The sequence below is a fragment of the Pristis pectinata genome, chromosome 8 (genome assembly GCF_009764475.1).
Source record: "Pristis pectinata isolate sPriPec2 chromosome 8, sPriPec2.1.pri, whole genome shotgun sequence".
Lineage (NCBI taxonomy): Eukaryota > Metazoa > Chordata > Chondrichthyes > Rhinopristiformes > Pristidae > Pristis > Pristis pectinata.
This window is the reverse complement of record NC_067412.1, coordinates 88173509-88189761: the sequence shown is the minus strand read 5'-3', so window position 1 is coordinate 88189761 and position 16253 is coordinate 88173509. Positions and strand designations below refer to the sequence as shown.

Sequence of the window (16253 nt, the reverse complement as noted above, 5' to 3'; positions counted from 1 at the left end):
TCCCTGTTTAGGATAATCCCAGGCAGGATTGTAACTAAGATCTGTTTTCAGATACTTGGAGGAATTCTGTTTAAGATAGCAAGTGGTATTTGTTGTGGAGTTGGTCTTTTGTGCTTCAGATTCTATTGTGAAACAAACGTCTGTATTTAATGCTTAAGGTATTTTTTTTATGGTTGAACAGGGTGCGAGAGGCCTGCCTGGACTGGAAGGTCAGATAGGCTTGCCTGGTTTCCCAGGTCCCGAGGGGCCCCCTGGACCGAGAGGGATAAAGGTAGGGAAGAATGTGTTGGTGACCAAGAACTGAAGGGACCAATTCCAAGGCCTAAAAAGAACTAAAGTTTCAAATAAAGCCAGTTTTAAAAATGCGGTCTTATCTACCCAGCCCAGGTAAGTATTTCATGCAGCAAGTTGTGATCTGGGAGATGCTGCCTGCAAGGGAAATGGATACAGATTCAACAATAACCTTAACAAGGGCCGAGTAAACACTGGAGGGGGTGAAAAGGTTTCAGAGAGCAACGAGAGTGCAGGAAATGCCTATATCCCATTAAAAGAATAAATACATTTTTAAAAGGAGGGCTGTACCAAAGAGAGAGCGCAACGTGTTGGGCTGAAGACATCTGACGAGAAAGGTTTTTGTGATTTCTTTTTGATATATTTTATCCCTGCGACATATACCAAACTCTAGTTCTTGTCTTTGCTTCTCTTCCTACACTGGTGGATTGGGATTGGCTCCAAGGGTCCTGGCAGCTCTTTGGGACCTTGCACAAGCCGGATACCACGTGTCACAGCCTGCTAGACCAGCCCTGACCCGCCCTCCATAAGTCTGCATCTTCCACCGGAGCACTTGTCACTGTATGGTGACCAGGAAGATATTCCACTCCGTACTTCAGGGATACTGATCCAGTTGGATTATCCTAATCTTGATGTGGTCAGTTAACTTGGCACAGAAAAGGAGATCACACCTTAGACTGTTTGGCTCAGCAGATGTGCATTAGCGTCCTTACCACTCATGCATATCTGCTGGGCCAGATGGTCTAAGGTGTGATTACCAATTGGAAGTCCACTGACTGAAGCTAAAGAGTTTAGAAGAAAGTTAATTGGTTTATTGTTGTCATATATACCAAGGTACAGTGACAAACTTATCTTGCATACCATTCATACAGATCAATTCATTACAACAAGGTATTGAAGTAGTACAAGGTAAGACAATAACAAAGTGCAGAATAAAGTGATACAGTACAGAGAAAGTGCAGTGCAGGTAGACAGTAAGGTGCAAGGTCACAATGAGGTAGATTGTGAGGTCAAGAGTCCTTCTTATCGTACTAGGGAACCATTCAATAGTCTTATAAAGCAGGACAAAATCTGTCCTTGAGCCTGGTGGGATGTGCTTTCAGGCTTTTGTATCTTCTGCCCAATGGGATGGGGGAGAAGAGAGAACGTCCAGGGTGGGTGGGATCTTTGATTACGCTGGCTGCATTACCGAGGTAAAGTAAGTGAATACAAGATTCCAAGTGTCTTTGAAGAGTAGGTGCTGCGAGAATGTTTCTCCAGTTGGGAAATTCAGATCTTGGGGCATTGTCTCAGGATCAAAGGTTGACTGCAAAGGATGAAGGTGAGGAAGAATTTCTTCATTTAGAAGTTTGAGATTCTTTGGCAATCCCTGCCCCAGAGAGCTGTTGGTGCGTCTCCTGTCCATCCACCAAGGTCATAGATTTCAGTGATTAAATCTACGCATGGCTGAGATAGGTTTTTGGACTATAATGGGATCAAAGGTTTTGGGGATCCGGCAGGAAAGTTATTGAATGGGGGAAGCAAGCTCATGAGTACACATTGCCCACTTCTGTTTATTATGTTTTGTATTAAAACGTTGCCGCTTCCAACCATGGACTAGAAAGAGTGCTTATTTTCTCTCCTCTCTTCCCAGGGTGACACTGGACCACCTGGCTTTCCAGGCCCAAAAGGAATACGAGTAAGTGATATCAGGACTGGCAGAGGACTGTACCTGAGTGGTGCAGGTCTAAACATGCTGGGATACCAATAGTCAGGGTTCAGAGGGTCCGGGAGAGGAACCAGAGTAGATGCAGTCTCACCAGGCACCAGTTGCACGCCTACCTCAGTATTGTATGTGCTGAGCAGGGTGTACGATAAACATCCCACTGCATGCCACCTACTTTGTGTTCCCACAGTCAACAATGCTCAACCCGGTGTAATGTTGATATGAAAATACTCTGCTCCCATATTGCAGGAAGACCATGAACCCCACTATGGCTGCTTGTTGTGACAAGGCAGCATAAACAATTCATGGCTGAATCCTTGACAACTTGGGCTAATTGTGCAACTTATTTTCTATATGCATGTGTCTGTTTACTGGAATTCCATCAATTGATGTGACCAAGCAGGGTTACGACCTGGTGATTGGCTGTTGGGGAAGCCCCACTGCTCCACACAGTCCTGCCCAGCCTGACATGGTTATGTTAATGAGTCACGGAAAATGACTGTTGGGTACAGGGCAAATGGGATGGTGAAGGGAACAAGAGTGCAGACAGAACAGTTGAGTATTGGAGTTGTTGGGAGAGCAATTCTCTTTCACTCAGCCTGTTGGGTGGGAATGGAAGGACGATGTGGTGAGACAGGTGACAGCCGTCTGAGGCACAATTTAGATCTTGACATGGGCACAACTTGTAGAGTTCTGGTGTGTACTGAATGTCTGGCCAAGTTGCCTGGCTTTCCAACAAGCAGGCTGTGTGTACATTGGATGGCCCCTCCAGTAAACTCAGACATCCCTATTTTGAATAATCTCCTAATGAATGATAAGTAGTGTACCATTGTTAGCTGGTGATGCTCCTGTTGTGGGCGTCTGGTGTGAGCTGGCGATTCTCTCATTTTGAGTGGTCAGTGTGAACTGGGGTACGTGAATTGTGAATGGCTGATATGAGTTGGTGGTGTCTTCATTGTGAAGGGTTGATGCGAACTGGCAGTGCCCCTGGTATGCACTGATAGTGTGGCAGTTGTGAAAAAACTGATATGAGTTTGGTGGTCTCCCGGGTGAACAGCTGATATGAGCAGGTAGCGCCTCCATCGTGAGCAGCTGGTGGGAGTTGGCGGTGACCTCATTCTGAAGGGCTGGTGTGAACTAGTGTTCCCTCAAATGGACAGCTGTTGTAAAGTGGTGGTGGCCCAGTTCTGAATGGTTGGTGAGAGTTCAGTGCACTAAGAGTAGAAGAGTTACGTCAGCATTTGGAAAGGCGATTATTGTCTCTCAGGAATGTGGCTGGGTTTGTAGCAGTGATGCCCCTATTGAAGTGCCTGTAAAGTACAGGCCACTTCCTGTCCTGCTGAACAAAGATGTTGCATTTTGCGACTTAGTGAACAGCTAATTCGCTACTTCCTAGCTAGTCATGTAGTTATAGCAGCAGGTTGTTATGGTGGCACTGGTATGCATTGGTCCTCTTAACCTTGTTTTTGTTTCATGTTGTTTGACAGGGCCCCCCTGGGATTCCAGGCTTCCCCGGAACCCCTGGTGTTCCTGTAAGTATCAAGTATTTTATCACCATGCTTCAGATCCCTCTAGCAGAAATCTCCTACACTTCTGATGTTGTGTTTTCACATTGATTATAAAATGAATGTCTTTTTTTTGCAAAGTTAAGCTCAATCCATCAGAAATTTACACATGGGAACAAGCAGTGAAATGAACATTGATTTATGCATGGTTACCTTCATGTCTTAAGGCCTCTCCCTTTATCCCCGAGCCATTCTCTTTTATGTGTGAATGTTTTTTTACATAGAACATTACAGCACAGTACAGGCCCTTTGGCCCACAATGTTGTGCCAACATTTTATCCTGCTCTAAGAGCTATCTAACCCTTCCCTCCCACATAGCCCCCATTTCTCTATCATTGATGTGTCTATCTAACACTATTTTAGTGTTTAAGTTTTTTAAATAATATATTTAAACTTATGAAACTATATTTCTTAACTAGTCCCAAGACTCGAACGTAGGGCTGAAGGCTGGAACTAATGAGTTGCTCTGGGAGAGAACCAGTGCAGTCACAATGGCGAGATTCCGTGCTGTGGAATAAACAGTGGAATAAACAATCCCAGTTCCAGGGATATCAGACAATGAAGGGTCTGCCTTGTATATTAAACCTTTCAGAACCCTTCACCTGGCTGATTTCACCCCCTTCCCGCCCCCTGCATGGGGTGATTCTGCCCACCTCCCTGCCACTGGGTGACTTTGCCCCTCCTGGGATAACACCTCCACTGGTGACGTCTGTCCTCCGCCTGGGTGACTGACCCTCCTCCTAGTTGGCTGCACCCTTCCAGCAGACGTCTTTGCCCTCCAGCTTATGACTCTGCCCTTCCACTGGATGACAGCCCCCTCCATTTGGCATTTGGTTGGTTCCATCCCTCCACCTTTAACACTGCCTCTCCACAGTGAAACTACCCCCCCCACTGCCCCTTCCATTGAGCAACACCAGCACTCCACTTGTCAGGCTTCACCCTTCTATTAGATGACTCAGTCCACCATGTGTCTTAGGCACTCCATTTGGCTGGCTACATCCCTTCACCCAAGTGATTCAGCCATTCATTGAGTGACTCTCCTCCTTCTGGGTGACCCTACCATTTCAGAGACTGACTCTACACTCTCCTGGCTGACTTCAATATTCCAGAGGGTGATTCCGCCCCTCAAGTACCTACATGCTTATCCCGTGGTCTTAATTAGAGTCATACGGTCGTATAGCACAGAAGCAAGCCCTTCAGCCCATCATGACTACACCGCCCATCAATTACCCACCTACACTAATGCCATTCACCCACACTTTGTCCCTAGCCTTCAATGCCTTGGCAACTCAAGTGCTTGTGTAGATGTTTCTTAAGTGTTGTGAGAGTACTTTCCTCCATCCTGCGCAAATTATTGTTCCTACGTCATCTGTCAGTGGAAAACAAATCCATACATTGAACGAAAATGATAAGAAATAGAGCATTTTCTTACTTTTATGTCTTTTATTTAACATTTATCCGATTTCAATTTTATAGGGACTGCCAGGTCAGGATGGCCCCATTGGTCCTCCAGGTATCCCAGGCTGCAACGGAACAAAGGTGCGTCCATCTCACATTTCCTGCCATTTTATTAGCATTTTTAGCATGTTTTCCAACAAGCCCCCATCTTTCTTTCTCTCACACAGGGGGAGAGAGGCTATCCAGGAGCTCCTGGCCTTCCGGGCTCACAGGGACGTCCGGTAAGTGAACAGTGATAGGAACAATGCCACTGTAATAAGATTACTGCACACACACACACTGTAAGGAGAGGTTGGACAAATTTGGGTTATTGTCTCTGGAGCATCAGGGGAGACCTGATTGAAGTTTATAAGATTATGAAAGGCATAGAGTAGGTAATCCGAATCTTTTCATCCCAGGGTAAAAATGTCAAGTACTAGAGAATATGCATTTAAGGTGAGAAGGCGTAAGTTTAAATGAGGTGTGTGGGGCAAGTTTTTTTACACAGAGAGTGGTGGGTGGCTGGAACAGGCTGCTGGGGGGAGTGGTGGTGTTTAAGGGGCTGTTAGACACGGAATGGAGGGATATGGACCATGTGCAAGCAGAAGAGATTTAGTTTAATTCAGCATCATGTTCAGTTCAGACATTATGGGCTGACTGTCCTTGCTCCTGTGCTGTACTGTTCTATGTTCCATGTTCTATAGGCTCTGCCCTATTCAATTGCATAAGCCTGGCAAGTGCTACTGGTGCTTGCCGCAATCCTGTTTACCACAAATGGATGAGGATGTTGATCTCATATCGAGTGTTGGTTCTGTCATTCAGAGTGCTATGAGGCAGAGGTCCAGAGAGGATAATTGGATTCCATGTAACCTTCCCTGTAGAAACTAAGTTCCAGTTGTCTAATCCATTCATTCTCTCAGCTTTTTATTGAATCTTCCCTTCTCCTCAGAGGCCTGGAGTTGATCCTCTTCCCCATTTCCTCGATACCAGCCTCTGCCAGGGAATGGATCTGGGCTGTGAAATGTTTAGACAATATTCATTCAGCAGGGTACAACTTGCTTCACTTGGTACATACCTTGGAATGACTTTACCTGGCCTGCCCAAATTGGAGCTGGAAACATGGTGGGGTGGCAAGCTTAAACGCATCATTACTCAGAAACCACTCTGCAGTCCCCTGTATACTCTCCACCTCCGTCATGTTTGCTAATTTGGTTCCATCAACAAACATCAATAACAGAGTCACAAGAGACTGCAGATGCTGGAATCTGAAGTAACAAACAAAGTGCTGCAGGAACTCAACTGGTCAGGCAACATCTCTGGAGGGAAATGGACCATCGACATTTCGGGTCGAGACCCTTCATCTGGACTGAAAGATAGAGATAGAGCCAGTATAAAAAGGTGAGGGGAAGGGGTGAGGCAAGAGCTGGCAAGTGATAAGTGGATCGAGGTGAGGAGGGGTGATTGGCAGCTGGAGGGGGACAGAGACTGGGGAATGATGGCTGGAGACAATATAGGGCTGTGGATGGTGGACTCTGATAGGAAGAGGAGGTGGAGCATGGAATCAAATAAGGAAGGTGGAGTGGGGAGAAGGGAGGGGGAGTGTGTTGGCGATGGGCAGATGGAGCTAGTGGAGGAAGGGAAAGAAGCAGGGGGGGTTGGGGTGCACGTGGGAGGAATTGGGTCGATCAGGAGGAGAGAGGAAAGTGACATAGGGGAAGCAATTTACCTGAAGTTGGGGAATTCAATGTTGATAGCCTTCTGCTGGTAACTGTGCCCAAATTATTTGTGAAAAACAAAATGAAAGGGATCGGAGATCTCAGCGCTGATCCCTTGGGAAGCAATATCGCTCAGATCCCATTTGTCTAAAATAAAACATCTATTTCCTTTTTCCTTGTGTTTAATAAGCTTTAGATTTCCATCATGTTTCTTGGCCGTGGATCCAAGAGATAACCAGCTTTTACTTGAACAGAGCCGTAGAGAATGTTTATGCAAGTTGTTTGCTTTGGAAGCTGAGTCGTGCACTATTCAGAGCCATGGGCTCTGTGGGTTTGTCTTGGATCTTCCACTATGTTTAAGTGGAATATTGTTTCAAGGGACTGTAAGAGAATGGAACAATCTTATAGCAATGCTTTATGGAACTGGAGTATGTTAATTCAAGTTCTTGATAGGACCGGGACATCTCTCTGCCCTCCCATTCTAGTGTATGAAGGCTTGAATAAAACCTGGATCCGTGCCTCAACAAGGCATTGGTATGGCCTTCGCAGGGGAACTCGTCACCAACAGAAGTGGTGGAACTCCTGCGTGCAAAAATGTTGCAAATACTGACAGGCAGCCTCTATGGAGAGACAGAGTGTTTCCGATCGAAGACCTTTCATCTGATGAAAGTTCATTAGCTTGAAACGCTAAATCTGTTTTGTCTCTCATTTCTTTAATTTTTCTTTTTTTTATGGTCTTCTGAATTCCCCAATAAATTTTCCTCTGCAAGATTTACATCCTCCCTGTCTCTGGGCAGTAAATCACCTGCAGCCTGTCCCAACTCCTGATGGCTGCCTAGTGCCCCTGTGTGGATTGTTTGTGTGTGTGCATATGCATGTCTGAGTGCACGTGTATCTAAGCACGTGTGTGTGCAGATGTATATAAGTGAAAACACCTGTATGTCTTTGAACTGCACGAGATTGTGTGTGTGTGTGTGTGTGTGTGCAAGTGTTTCAGATGAGGATAACTGAAGTTTGAAAGTGAAATCTTCCAGGATGTCATTCATATTCATGCTCTCATTGTTCACCACACATCTGAGGACTCACTGGAGGTGATTTCAGGCCAATGAGTCTGAAAGACCCCTCACAAAGTTCCCCAACTGTGCCCTAATTCACCCACAGGGTTAAAGAACTGTGACGTTTCCCAGGTAGGACTGTGAGTGGCACCAATAATTGCCTGTGGCCTCTGGCACTATGAATGGCATCAATACTTGCCCATAGACTCTGTAAGGCAGCACTGGGAATGGCACCAATACTTGCCTGTGGACCCTGGAAGGTAGGAATCACATGCAGCAGAGCAGGGGCAATATCGGAAGGGAAGGAGAGCTCGATAAAGGCAAAATGTTTGCCGTTGTTAGCCAAAACCATTAGTACTCTATTTTGTCAGTAAATTGTTGCAACATCTGAGGACAGAATTGGTCTGTTAGCCAAATGTACTTTTCTATTCTGTGAACATATTTTTCATTTTGCAGGGTCCTCCTGGGCTTCCAGGAATCAAGGTAAGACCTAAATTGTCATGCTGTTCATTCCTCTCTCATGCGTTGCAGTTGGATTCTAATTCACGTTAACCTCTTTATTTTCTTTCCCTGTTAGGGTGACCTAGGTGAGGTGATCTCACCACCATTTTCACTTCAAAAGGGAGATCCAGGACCACCTGGTCTGCCGGGATTACCAGTAAGTATCAAAGTCACTTGCCTTCTGTCTTAGCAAAGTTTTCAACACAGACTGTTACTACATATGTCTGTGTGTGGGTGTGTGTGTTTATTGTTGATATCCATGTGATCAAAACTCAAGATTCGAACTATTGAAAAGATTGAGCAAAGATTCTTTACTCATTCAGGCCCAACATATTAAGGATTGATTTCTTTAGAGAGGGTGCAGAGGAGGTCTACTAGGATGCTGCCTGGATTAGAGGGCATGTGCTATCAGGAGAGGCTGGACAAACTTAGACTCTTTTCTCTGGAGCGGTGGAGGCTGAGGGGTGATCTGTTGGAAGTGTATAAAATTATGAGGGGCATAGATAAGGTGGACAAGCAATACCTTTTTCCTATTATTGAGCTATCCAATACCAGAGGGCATGCACTTAAGGTGAGAGGGGGTAGGTTCAGAACAGACGTGAGGGGTATGTTTTTTTTAATGAGAGAGTGGTGGATGCCTGATAGGGTGGTGGAGGCAAATTCATTGGGGGCTTTTAAGAGGTTCTTGGATGGGCACATGAATGAGAGGAAAATAGAGGGATATGGGCATTCTGTAGGTAGGAGGAATTAGCTATGTTGGCACAAGATCGTAGGCCGAAGGGCCTGTTCTGTGCTGTACTGTTCTATGTTCTACGTAAATGTGTCAGCATTTAGAGTGACTTGCAAGTCATTATAAAATGTTCTCAGTTCTGGCATGGTGCAAGTTCTCGATTGACTCAAGAGCAACCAATTAAACATTAAAAGATCATCTGTATAAACTATCATTTAGCAGATCTTGGCTCCTTGATGCAGTGTGATTTTCTCTATAATGTGTGTACAACTGATGCCTTTATATAGGTGCTCATCTCCATGCTATGTGTAATGTTAGATCTGCCTCTGCATAGCTTGCATGAAAATAATGTGAAGTGGGCCGCCTCGAGTGTCAGGTCTGGCTCAGACAGTGCAGGATGTGAAAATAGTCTTGGAGGCACAGCTAAATAGGGCTGCTGCCTCACAGCTCCAGCAGCCCAGTCATGACCTCCAGTGCTGTCTGTGTAGAGTTTGAACGTTCTCACTGTGACCACATGGGTCTTCTCTAGTCTCTGGTTTCTTCCCACACTGCAAAGACATGCAACTCGGTGGGTTAATTGGCCATTGTTAATTGCCACTAGTTTATAGATGAATGGTACGAAATGAATTGATGGGAATATAGGGAGAATAATATGGGATTAGTGCAAATGGGTGCTGCTGGTCAGCACAACTCATTGGGACAAAGGACCTGTTTCCACCCTGCATGCCTCTATAAACTCTATGACCCAATCTTCTGCTGTATGACTACACCAGCCACATGCAATGTACATAACATCCAAATACTTCACGCTGAGAATGTTACTGTGCACCCACTGTACGCTGGGTAGCATACTTGCTTCTGAAACGGATCATTCAAATTCTACTTCAGAATCTTGAGCAGAAAAATCTAAACTGATAATCCAGTGTAGTACTGAGGGCGTGCAACAATGTTGGCAGGCAATGCATTAAATCCTGGCTCCATATGTTCCCTCAGATAAACATAAAAGATCCCATGACCCTGTTACAAAGAAGAATAGGTGAGGGATCTCTGGTATACTGGCCAATCTTTATCCCTCAGTCAACATAACTAAAGTCATTACCAAACCACTGTTGTTGGGAGTTTCCTGTGCACATATTGCTTGCTGTGTTTCCTACATTACAATGGTAATTTGTGACATGCATTGTGGCATTGAAGCTTTTTGGGACTTGCTGAGCATGAAAAGTGTTCGTGGAAAAGTGTTTTCTAAGTGTCAACATCTATTCCTTTAGCCTGTAGAAGGAGGTGCTGTTCAGACGCAGACACCAGAGGTGGATTGTGAGCAACACACACAAAATGCTGGAGGAACTCAGCAGGTCAGGCAGCATCTATGGAGGGAAATAAACAGTTGATGTTTTGGGTCGAGACCCTTCATCAGGACTAGAAAGGAAGAGGGCAGAAGCCAGAATAAGAAGGTCCGGCTTCTGCCCTCTTCCTTTCTAGTCCTGATGAAGGGTCTCGACCCAAAACATCAACTGTTTATTTCCCTCCATAGATGCTGCCTGACCTGCTGAGTTCCTCCAGTATTTTGTGTGTGTTGCTTTAGATTCCAGCATCTGCAGAATCTCTTGTGTCAGCGTGAATTGTGAACTTGATAACCCGTGGAGAGCAGGCAGATAAGTGATTTGCACCACCTACAAATTTAACCATCATCACCCTACTGCTTATCTGATGTCTGCCGAAGAAGAAAATTATAATTAAAGACAGAAGTGATACCTATTGGAAACTGGCAAGGCACTTTAAATATGAAGGGCAAACTCTGAAGACATCACATGGGGCCCTAATGCCTTTTTAGCTAGCAGCCTGGGTGGGAAGCTGTTGTAACCAACACCAGTTTAGTGGGATGGGGAATCGGTGACAAGAATGGCTAGGAATGGTCAAGTTTTAAATCCTTTTACTTTTCCTGTGGGGCCAAGAGAAAGCTCTCACCCCAAAGGTCTTACACAAAAATCTCTGCCCCTGAAATCCTGAGGGCTTCCAAAACCCCTCCCCAAGAACTTGCTTGAGTGCTGGAGATTGCTCCTTCAGTCCCTATCATCAGTAGTCTGCTACTTGCCATTTGCACAGGTCTCCCAGTGCCCAGGTCAAGGACATTTGCAACTTGCCCCGGATTCCATCCACTCATATCCCACTCAGAGTTACTGGAATAATGTACAGTGGTTTGTGGTGTTCTCCGTCCAACACAGTCAGTTCACAGCATTTACTGTGTCATTGGAAACTGCCATTGGTCTGTTGCTATTCCAAGTTGACTCATCCCAAGGTACATCAAAGCTTATCCCATGAAAGGTTTTTTAAGTTTGGAGTGTTGGATTATGGGCACTGCTTTATCCCTGCAATCTGGATCTGTTCATTCATGCATTTTGACTGCTTTCTAGACCTTGCATCTCCAATGCTAATAAACTGCTAAAACCAGAAGCTATCTTCCCCTATATCTGTCCCCTCAACCAAACACCCATTGTGACAATGGTAAATTAGAGGTAATTTTGCACTGCACTAAATCAATGGTAAGCCTGACTTTGATGACTGAACTTGTACAGTTTGTTGGATTAGTGTTTTAGATAACAAGTTTCAGATATAAACACAAAGCTAATGTGGCTTTGTCTTTTGCAGGGACCCCAAGGTGTCATCGGGTCTCAGGGCCTACCAGGTGCAGTAGGTCCAGCAGGTCAACCGGTATGTTGATGTCATTTCCTTCTCAAAACTTCCTCTGTGGAACCAATATCAATGGCGGGAGACCTTGTAAAATTGTGCAGTTTTGGAGTAACAAACTATTCTGCCGGAGGAACTTGGCGAGTCGAGCAGCATCTGTGGGAGGGAAAGGAATTGTCGACGTTTTGGGTCGAAGCCCTGCATCAGGAGGGGTTCCTTTTGGGTTTGGAATAGCAAGTATTAAAAGGGCTAAAATTAAGTCTATTCTACCTATCAGTAAGACTATAAAGTGGCTTCATAAATTATACAAGACTGCACTTTTAATACAGAGTGATATTAGAATTCAAACAGATTAAAGGGTAATGGGAGTTAGTGAACAATTGGGGTAGGTACAGAAATTCTTCCGAGCTTGGGTTAGCTGGTACGTTTACTTCCTGCGGTGGGAAAGACAGAGATATTCACAGCCTGCTCACCAGCTCATCTTAAGTGGACAAAGGAGCTGTTGGGCAAGACAAAAGTAGGGACACTGATTTGGCAACTAGGCACTATTAGCCTTATTAAATCGTGGAGTTTGTTCATTTCTGCTTTTAAAAAAATCTGGCTCTCAAAATAGGTTTGGGACTCAATCATGTTGCAATCATTCACTGTAAATTTGTTCCATCTATTCTAGGGTCTTCCTGGTCCTCCTGGCCTTCCCGGGCAAAAGGTAAGATGGATGAAGGTAGCTTTCTCCTTTAAATTGAGCAATCAGCTCAAGTAGACTCATAAGTCTCCCTTTTGCTTCTAGGGGAACATGGGTTTGAATTTCCAAGGACCCAAAGGGGAGAAGGTAAGCACAATCTTAATCTGCTTTCTTCTTCCATTTTTAATTGTGACCTTCTGTCATTGGTACTAATACGTGTGATTCACCACTATTTGGACTTTAGTTTCCTGGCAAGTGCAGTTTGTGTATGATGGGTTAAATAATAGGACAGCAACTTCAACTTGTATTCTGTTTAATGCTTTCATATTGATCTTTTCCAGGGTGACCCAGGGCTCCAGGGTCCTCCTGGCCCCCCAGGACAGTTAGAACAGCTGAATTCTCCTGGGGTAGATTTCCAGAAAGGAGACAAGGTAACTGGTCCATCACTTGCCATGTTGTAATCTTCTATCTAGATTCAAAGTTCTTGTAGTTTGTTGCCAGTGGGACAAGAGGTTGCTGGCAAGACAAGCAGTTGCCAGTATTTATACAGTGACTGATATTGGTATTTGTTTATTATTGTCACTTGTACTGAGGTACAGTTAAAAACTTGTCTTGCATACCGATCGTACAGGTCAATTCATTACACAGTGCAGTTACATTGAGTTAGTACAGAGTGCATTGATGTAGTACAGGTAAAAACAATAAAAGTACAGAGTAAAGTGTCACAGCTACAGAGAAAGTGTAGTGCAATAAGGTGCAAGGTCACAACAAGGTAGATCGTGAGGTCATAGTCCATCTTATCGTATAAGGGAACTGTTCAATAGTCTTATCACAGTCGGGTAGAAGCTGTCCTTAAGCCTGATGGTATGTGACCTCAGGCTTCTGTATCTTCTACCTGATGGAAGAGGAGAGAAGAGAGAATGACCCGGGTGGGTGGGGTCTTTGATTATGTCGGCTGCTTCGCCAAGGCAGTGAGAGGTAAAGGCAAAGTCCAGTTTCTCCCTCACAGGAGCCTTAACTCTGGTCCAACCACAAAATCCCCAGACCATCCTTCGACCAACACAGCAGCATGATCTGTCAGGGTGGGGAGAGTCTGGGGCCATCCTAGTCTGTGATTCCATTTCAGATTTGGAAACGTGTTCACTAATTGATATACTAGGATAAGCTCTTTAATCTAAGCTTCTAGCTAGAACATCGTGCAATAAAAATGATTTCAGCACAGAGCACATTATTTCTCCATAGTGCCGAAGCAGCCATGCAGTGTTGCAAGTGCAGCCTTTCATGTGCATCGTTAAACCCAGGCCCCCCCCCCTCTGCTTGCTAAGGTGAATGTCGAAGGTACAATGGTTCTGCTGGAAGATCAATGAGTTCTCCCTTTGTTCTGGCCACCATTTCTCACTCAGCCACCTCCACAAAAACTTGATCATTTTGTGAGCTTATGTGCTTCAAGTGGGGGTTTACTGTACACAAATGAATTTTTAAGTGTTATTATAGTGAGTGTGCTTCATAAATAATCCATTGGTTGTAAAGTACATTGGGGATTCTTTTTACTTTCTTCCATTTATCTTCCATTTAACTTTTGTTCCTGATAGGGTGACATTGGACCACCTGGTGTACCCGGTGAGAGGGGCTTCCCTGGCCCTCCTGTAAGTACAAAATACAGAGTTCAACTACAGCAGTTAGGGAGTTGTACACCTGTCACTCAGTCCATATTTTATTTGTTGCAGGGTCCCCCTGGGTTTAGCAGCAAAGGCGAGAAGGGTGAGCCAGGAGAACCAGGAAAGAGGGTAAGTAACATAAACAGTAAATGAAGAGTCACTGAGCAGCTACACATTCTGTTGGTGTTGCTGAACTGGAAGTAATAGTCAGCAATTTTTGGCCTGTATGAATTCAGTGTATTAAACACTTTTGGCAATAGATTATACGAGTATTCTCTGCAAAATTCTGTCAAATGGCAGTCAAATTCATACCAATTCATTGCTGTTGAATTAACAGCAATGGATTTTGCTATTTGGGCTTTAAGCTTTGAAATCCCTCCTGGAGGAAACCCACATAGTCATGAGGAGAACATGCAAACTCCACACAGATAGTACTCGAGGTTAGGATTGAACCCAGGTCATTGGAGCTATGAGGCAGAATCTCTACCAGCTGCGCCACAATGTGGAGCACTCCATGAATGATAATTCCCCCGAGACAGAGGATCCTAATGGCCTTTGGCAGCTCATGCTGTCAACAGCCTTCTCTGTTGTCCCTAAATGTCACTGGTGATCAGAGACATTTGGAAAGTTGAAATGCATTTAAATAAAAAAAAATGAAAGTTATTAAAGAATATTGACAAGTAATACACATATATAAAATCATTGTGTAAATTAATTACATATATTATTGATCTTTCTTCTTTAACGAGGGTTGACAAGTGGTTGGTGTTGAGTTTCCAGCAGATCCCTCAGTATCAGGAACCACTGCTGGAATGAATAGTGACTCTTGCAGCAAAATGGGAGACCAGATGTACCACCACCTGGCATCCAGTGCAACCATACTTCAGCACTGTACTAGCCTTCGATTTAATCCTTTCTGAATTATTGCAATCACGCCCTCATTTTTTGTACTTTATTTCTTGAATTATCTTTTCATTTATCCATTTTCAAGTTTCTACTCTTATCTAAATTAGTAAATTGGTAAATTGCTTCATTATTGTCACATGTATCGAGGTGCAGCGGAGAAGCTTTGTTTTGCATGCCATCCATTACAGGTCATTTGATCACATCAGTACATCGAGGTAGTACAAGGGAAAAGCAATAACAGAATGCAAGTTAAAGTGTTACAATCATAGAGAAAGTGCAGTACAGGTAGACGATAAAGTGCAAGGCCATGACAAGGTAGATTGTGAGGTCAAGAGTCCATCTTACCATTCAAGGGGACCATTCAATAGTTACATAACAGCGCGATAGAAGCTGTCCTTGAGCCTGGTGGCAGGTGCTTTAAGGCTTTTGTATCTTCTGCCCGATGGGAGGAGTGAGAAGAGAGAATGTCTGGGGTGGGAGAGGTCTTTGATTATGTTGGCTGCTTGACTGAGGCGCGAGAAGTATGCACAGAGTCCATGGAGGGGAGGCTGGTTATTGTGAAGAGTTGAACTGTGTCAATGACTCTCTGCAGTTTCTTGCATTTTCAGGCAGGGCAGTTGCCATACCAAGCTGTGATGCATCGGGATAGAGTGCTTTCTGTGGTGCATGTATAAAAATTGGTGAGGGTTGACAGGGACATGCCAATGTCATTAGCCTCCTGAGAAAGTACAGGTACTGGTGCACTTTCTTGGCCATGGTGTCTACTTGGTTGGACCAGGACAGGCTATTGGTGATGTTCACTCCTAGGAACTTGAAGCTCTCAACCCTCTCAAAGTTCAACTACCATCAGTGTTAATTGGGGATCTGGTTGGGCAGCTTGTATGGTCCATTGTGCAGGGTTCTGGTTTGGGCCCTGAGCTGGAGATCTGTACCTAGTACCAGGTAGGCAAGGGGCTGCCACTTAGTCAGGAACTATTTAAAAATTGACTTGATACCTGAATAAAGAAACATTTCCTCTGATAAAACTTTTCAGGGAGAACTTGCTGCTTTTCATTTTCTTTGCAGTTTTATATTAAGAATTGCAGTATGTTTGTGCCTGTTACCCTTTGCCCAGTCTCTGTTGGAAGCAGCTGTCATGTTTAAACATTTGATTTCCAGATCAATTGTTCTATTCTTCTTAAAACAGGGAAAACCTGGTAAAGATGGAGATCCAGGCAATCCAGGGTTTGATGTAAGTACCTGAACTATATTGAACACTTATTATCTGAAGGCATTCATAATATTCTGGAGTTCTCTCAGAAAATTGTCAAGAGCAGCCTCTGC

General features: G+C 44.4%; 1 protein-coding gene across 3 annotated transcripts in view; it reads left to right on the top strand.

Annotated features, from left to right (window-relative positions):
• col4a5 (collagen, type IV, alpha 5 (Alport syndrome)) overlaps positions 1-16253 on the top strand; it is a 210240-nt gene that overhangs the window by 102127 nt on the left and 91860 nt on the right. For all 3 annotated transcript variants that reach the window (XM_052022091.1, XM_052022090.1, XM_052022092.1), the window contains 14 exons: positions 182-271; positions 1925-1969; positions 3484-3528; positions 5038-5100; positions 5187-5240; positions 8225-8251; positions 8346-8426; positions 11646-11708; positions 12355-12390; positions 12472-12513; positions 12708-12797; positions 13959-14012; positions 14094-14153; positions 16117-16161. In XM_052022091.1, coding sequence (XP_051878051.1) covers positions 182-271; positions 1925-1969; positions 3484-3528; positions 5038-5100; positions 5187-5240; positions 8225-8251; positions 8346-8426; positions 11646-11708; positions 12355-12390; positions 12472-12513; positions 12708-12797; positions 13959-14012; positions 14094-14153; positions 16117-16161 — 795 coding nt within the window. The remainder of the gene's footprint in view (positions 1-181; positions 272-1924; positions 1970-3483; positions 3529-5037; positions 5101-5186; positions 5241-8224; positions 8252-8345; positions 8427-11645; positions 11709-12354; positions 12391-12471; positions 12514-12707; positions 12798-13958; positions 14013-14093; positions 14154-16116; positions 16162-16253) is intronic.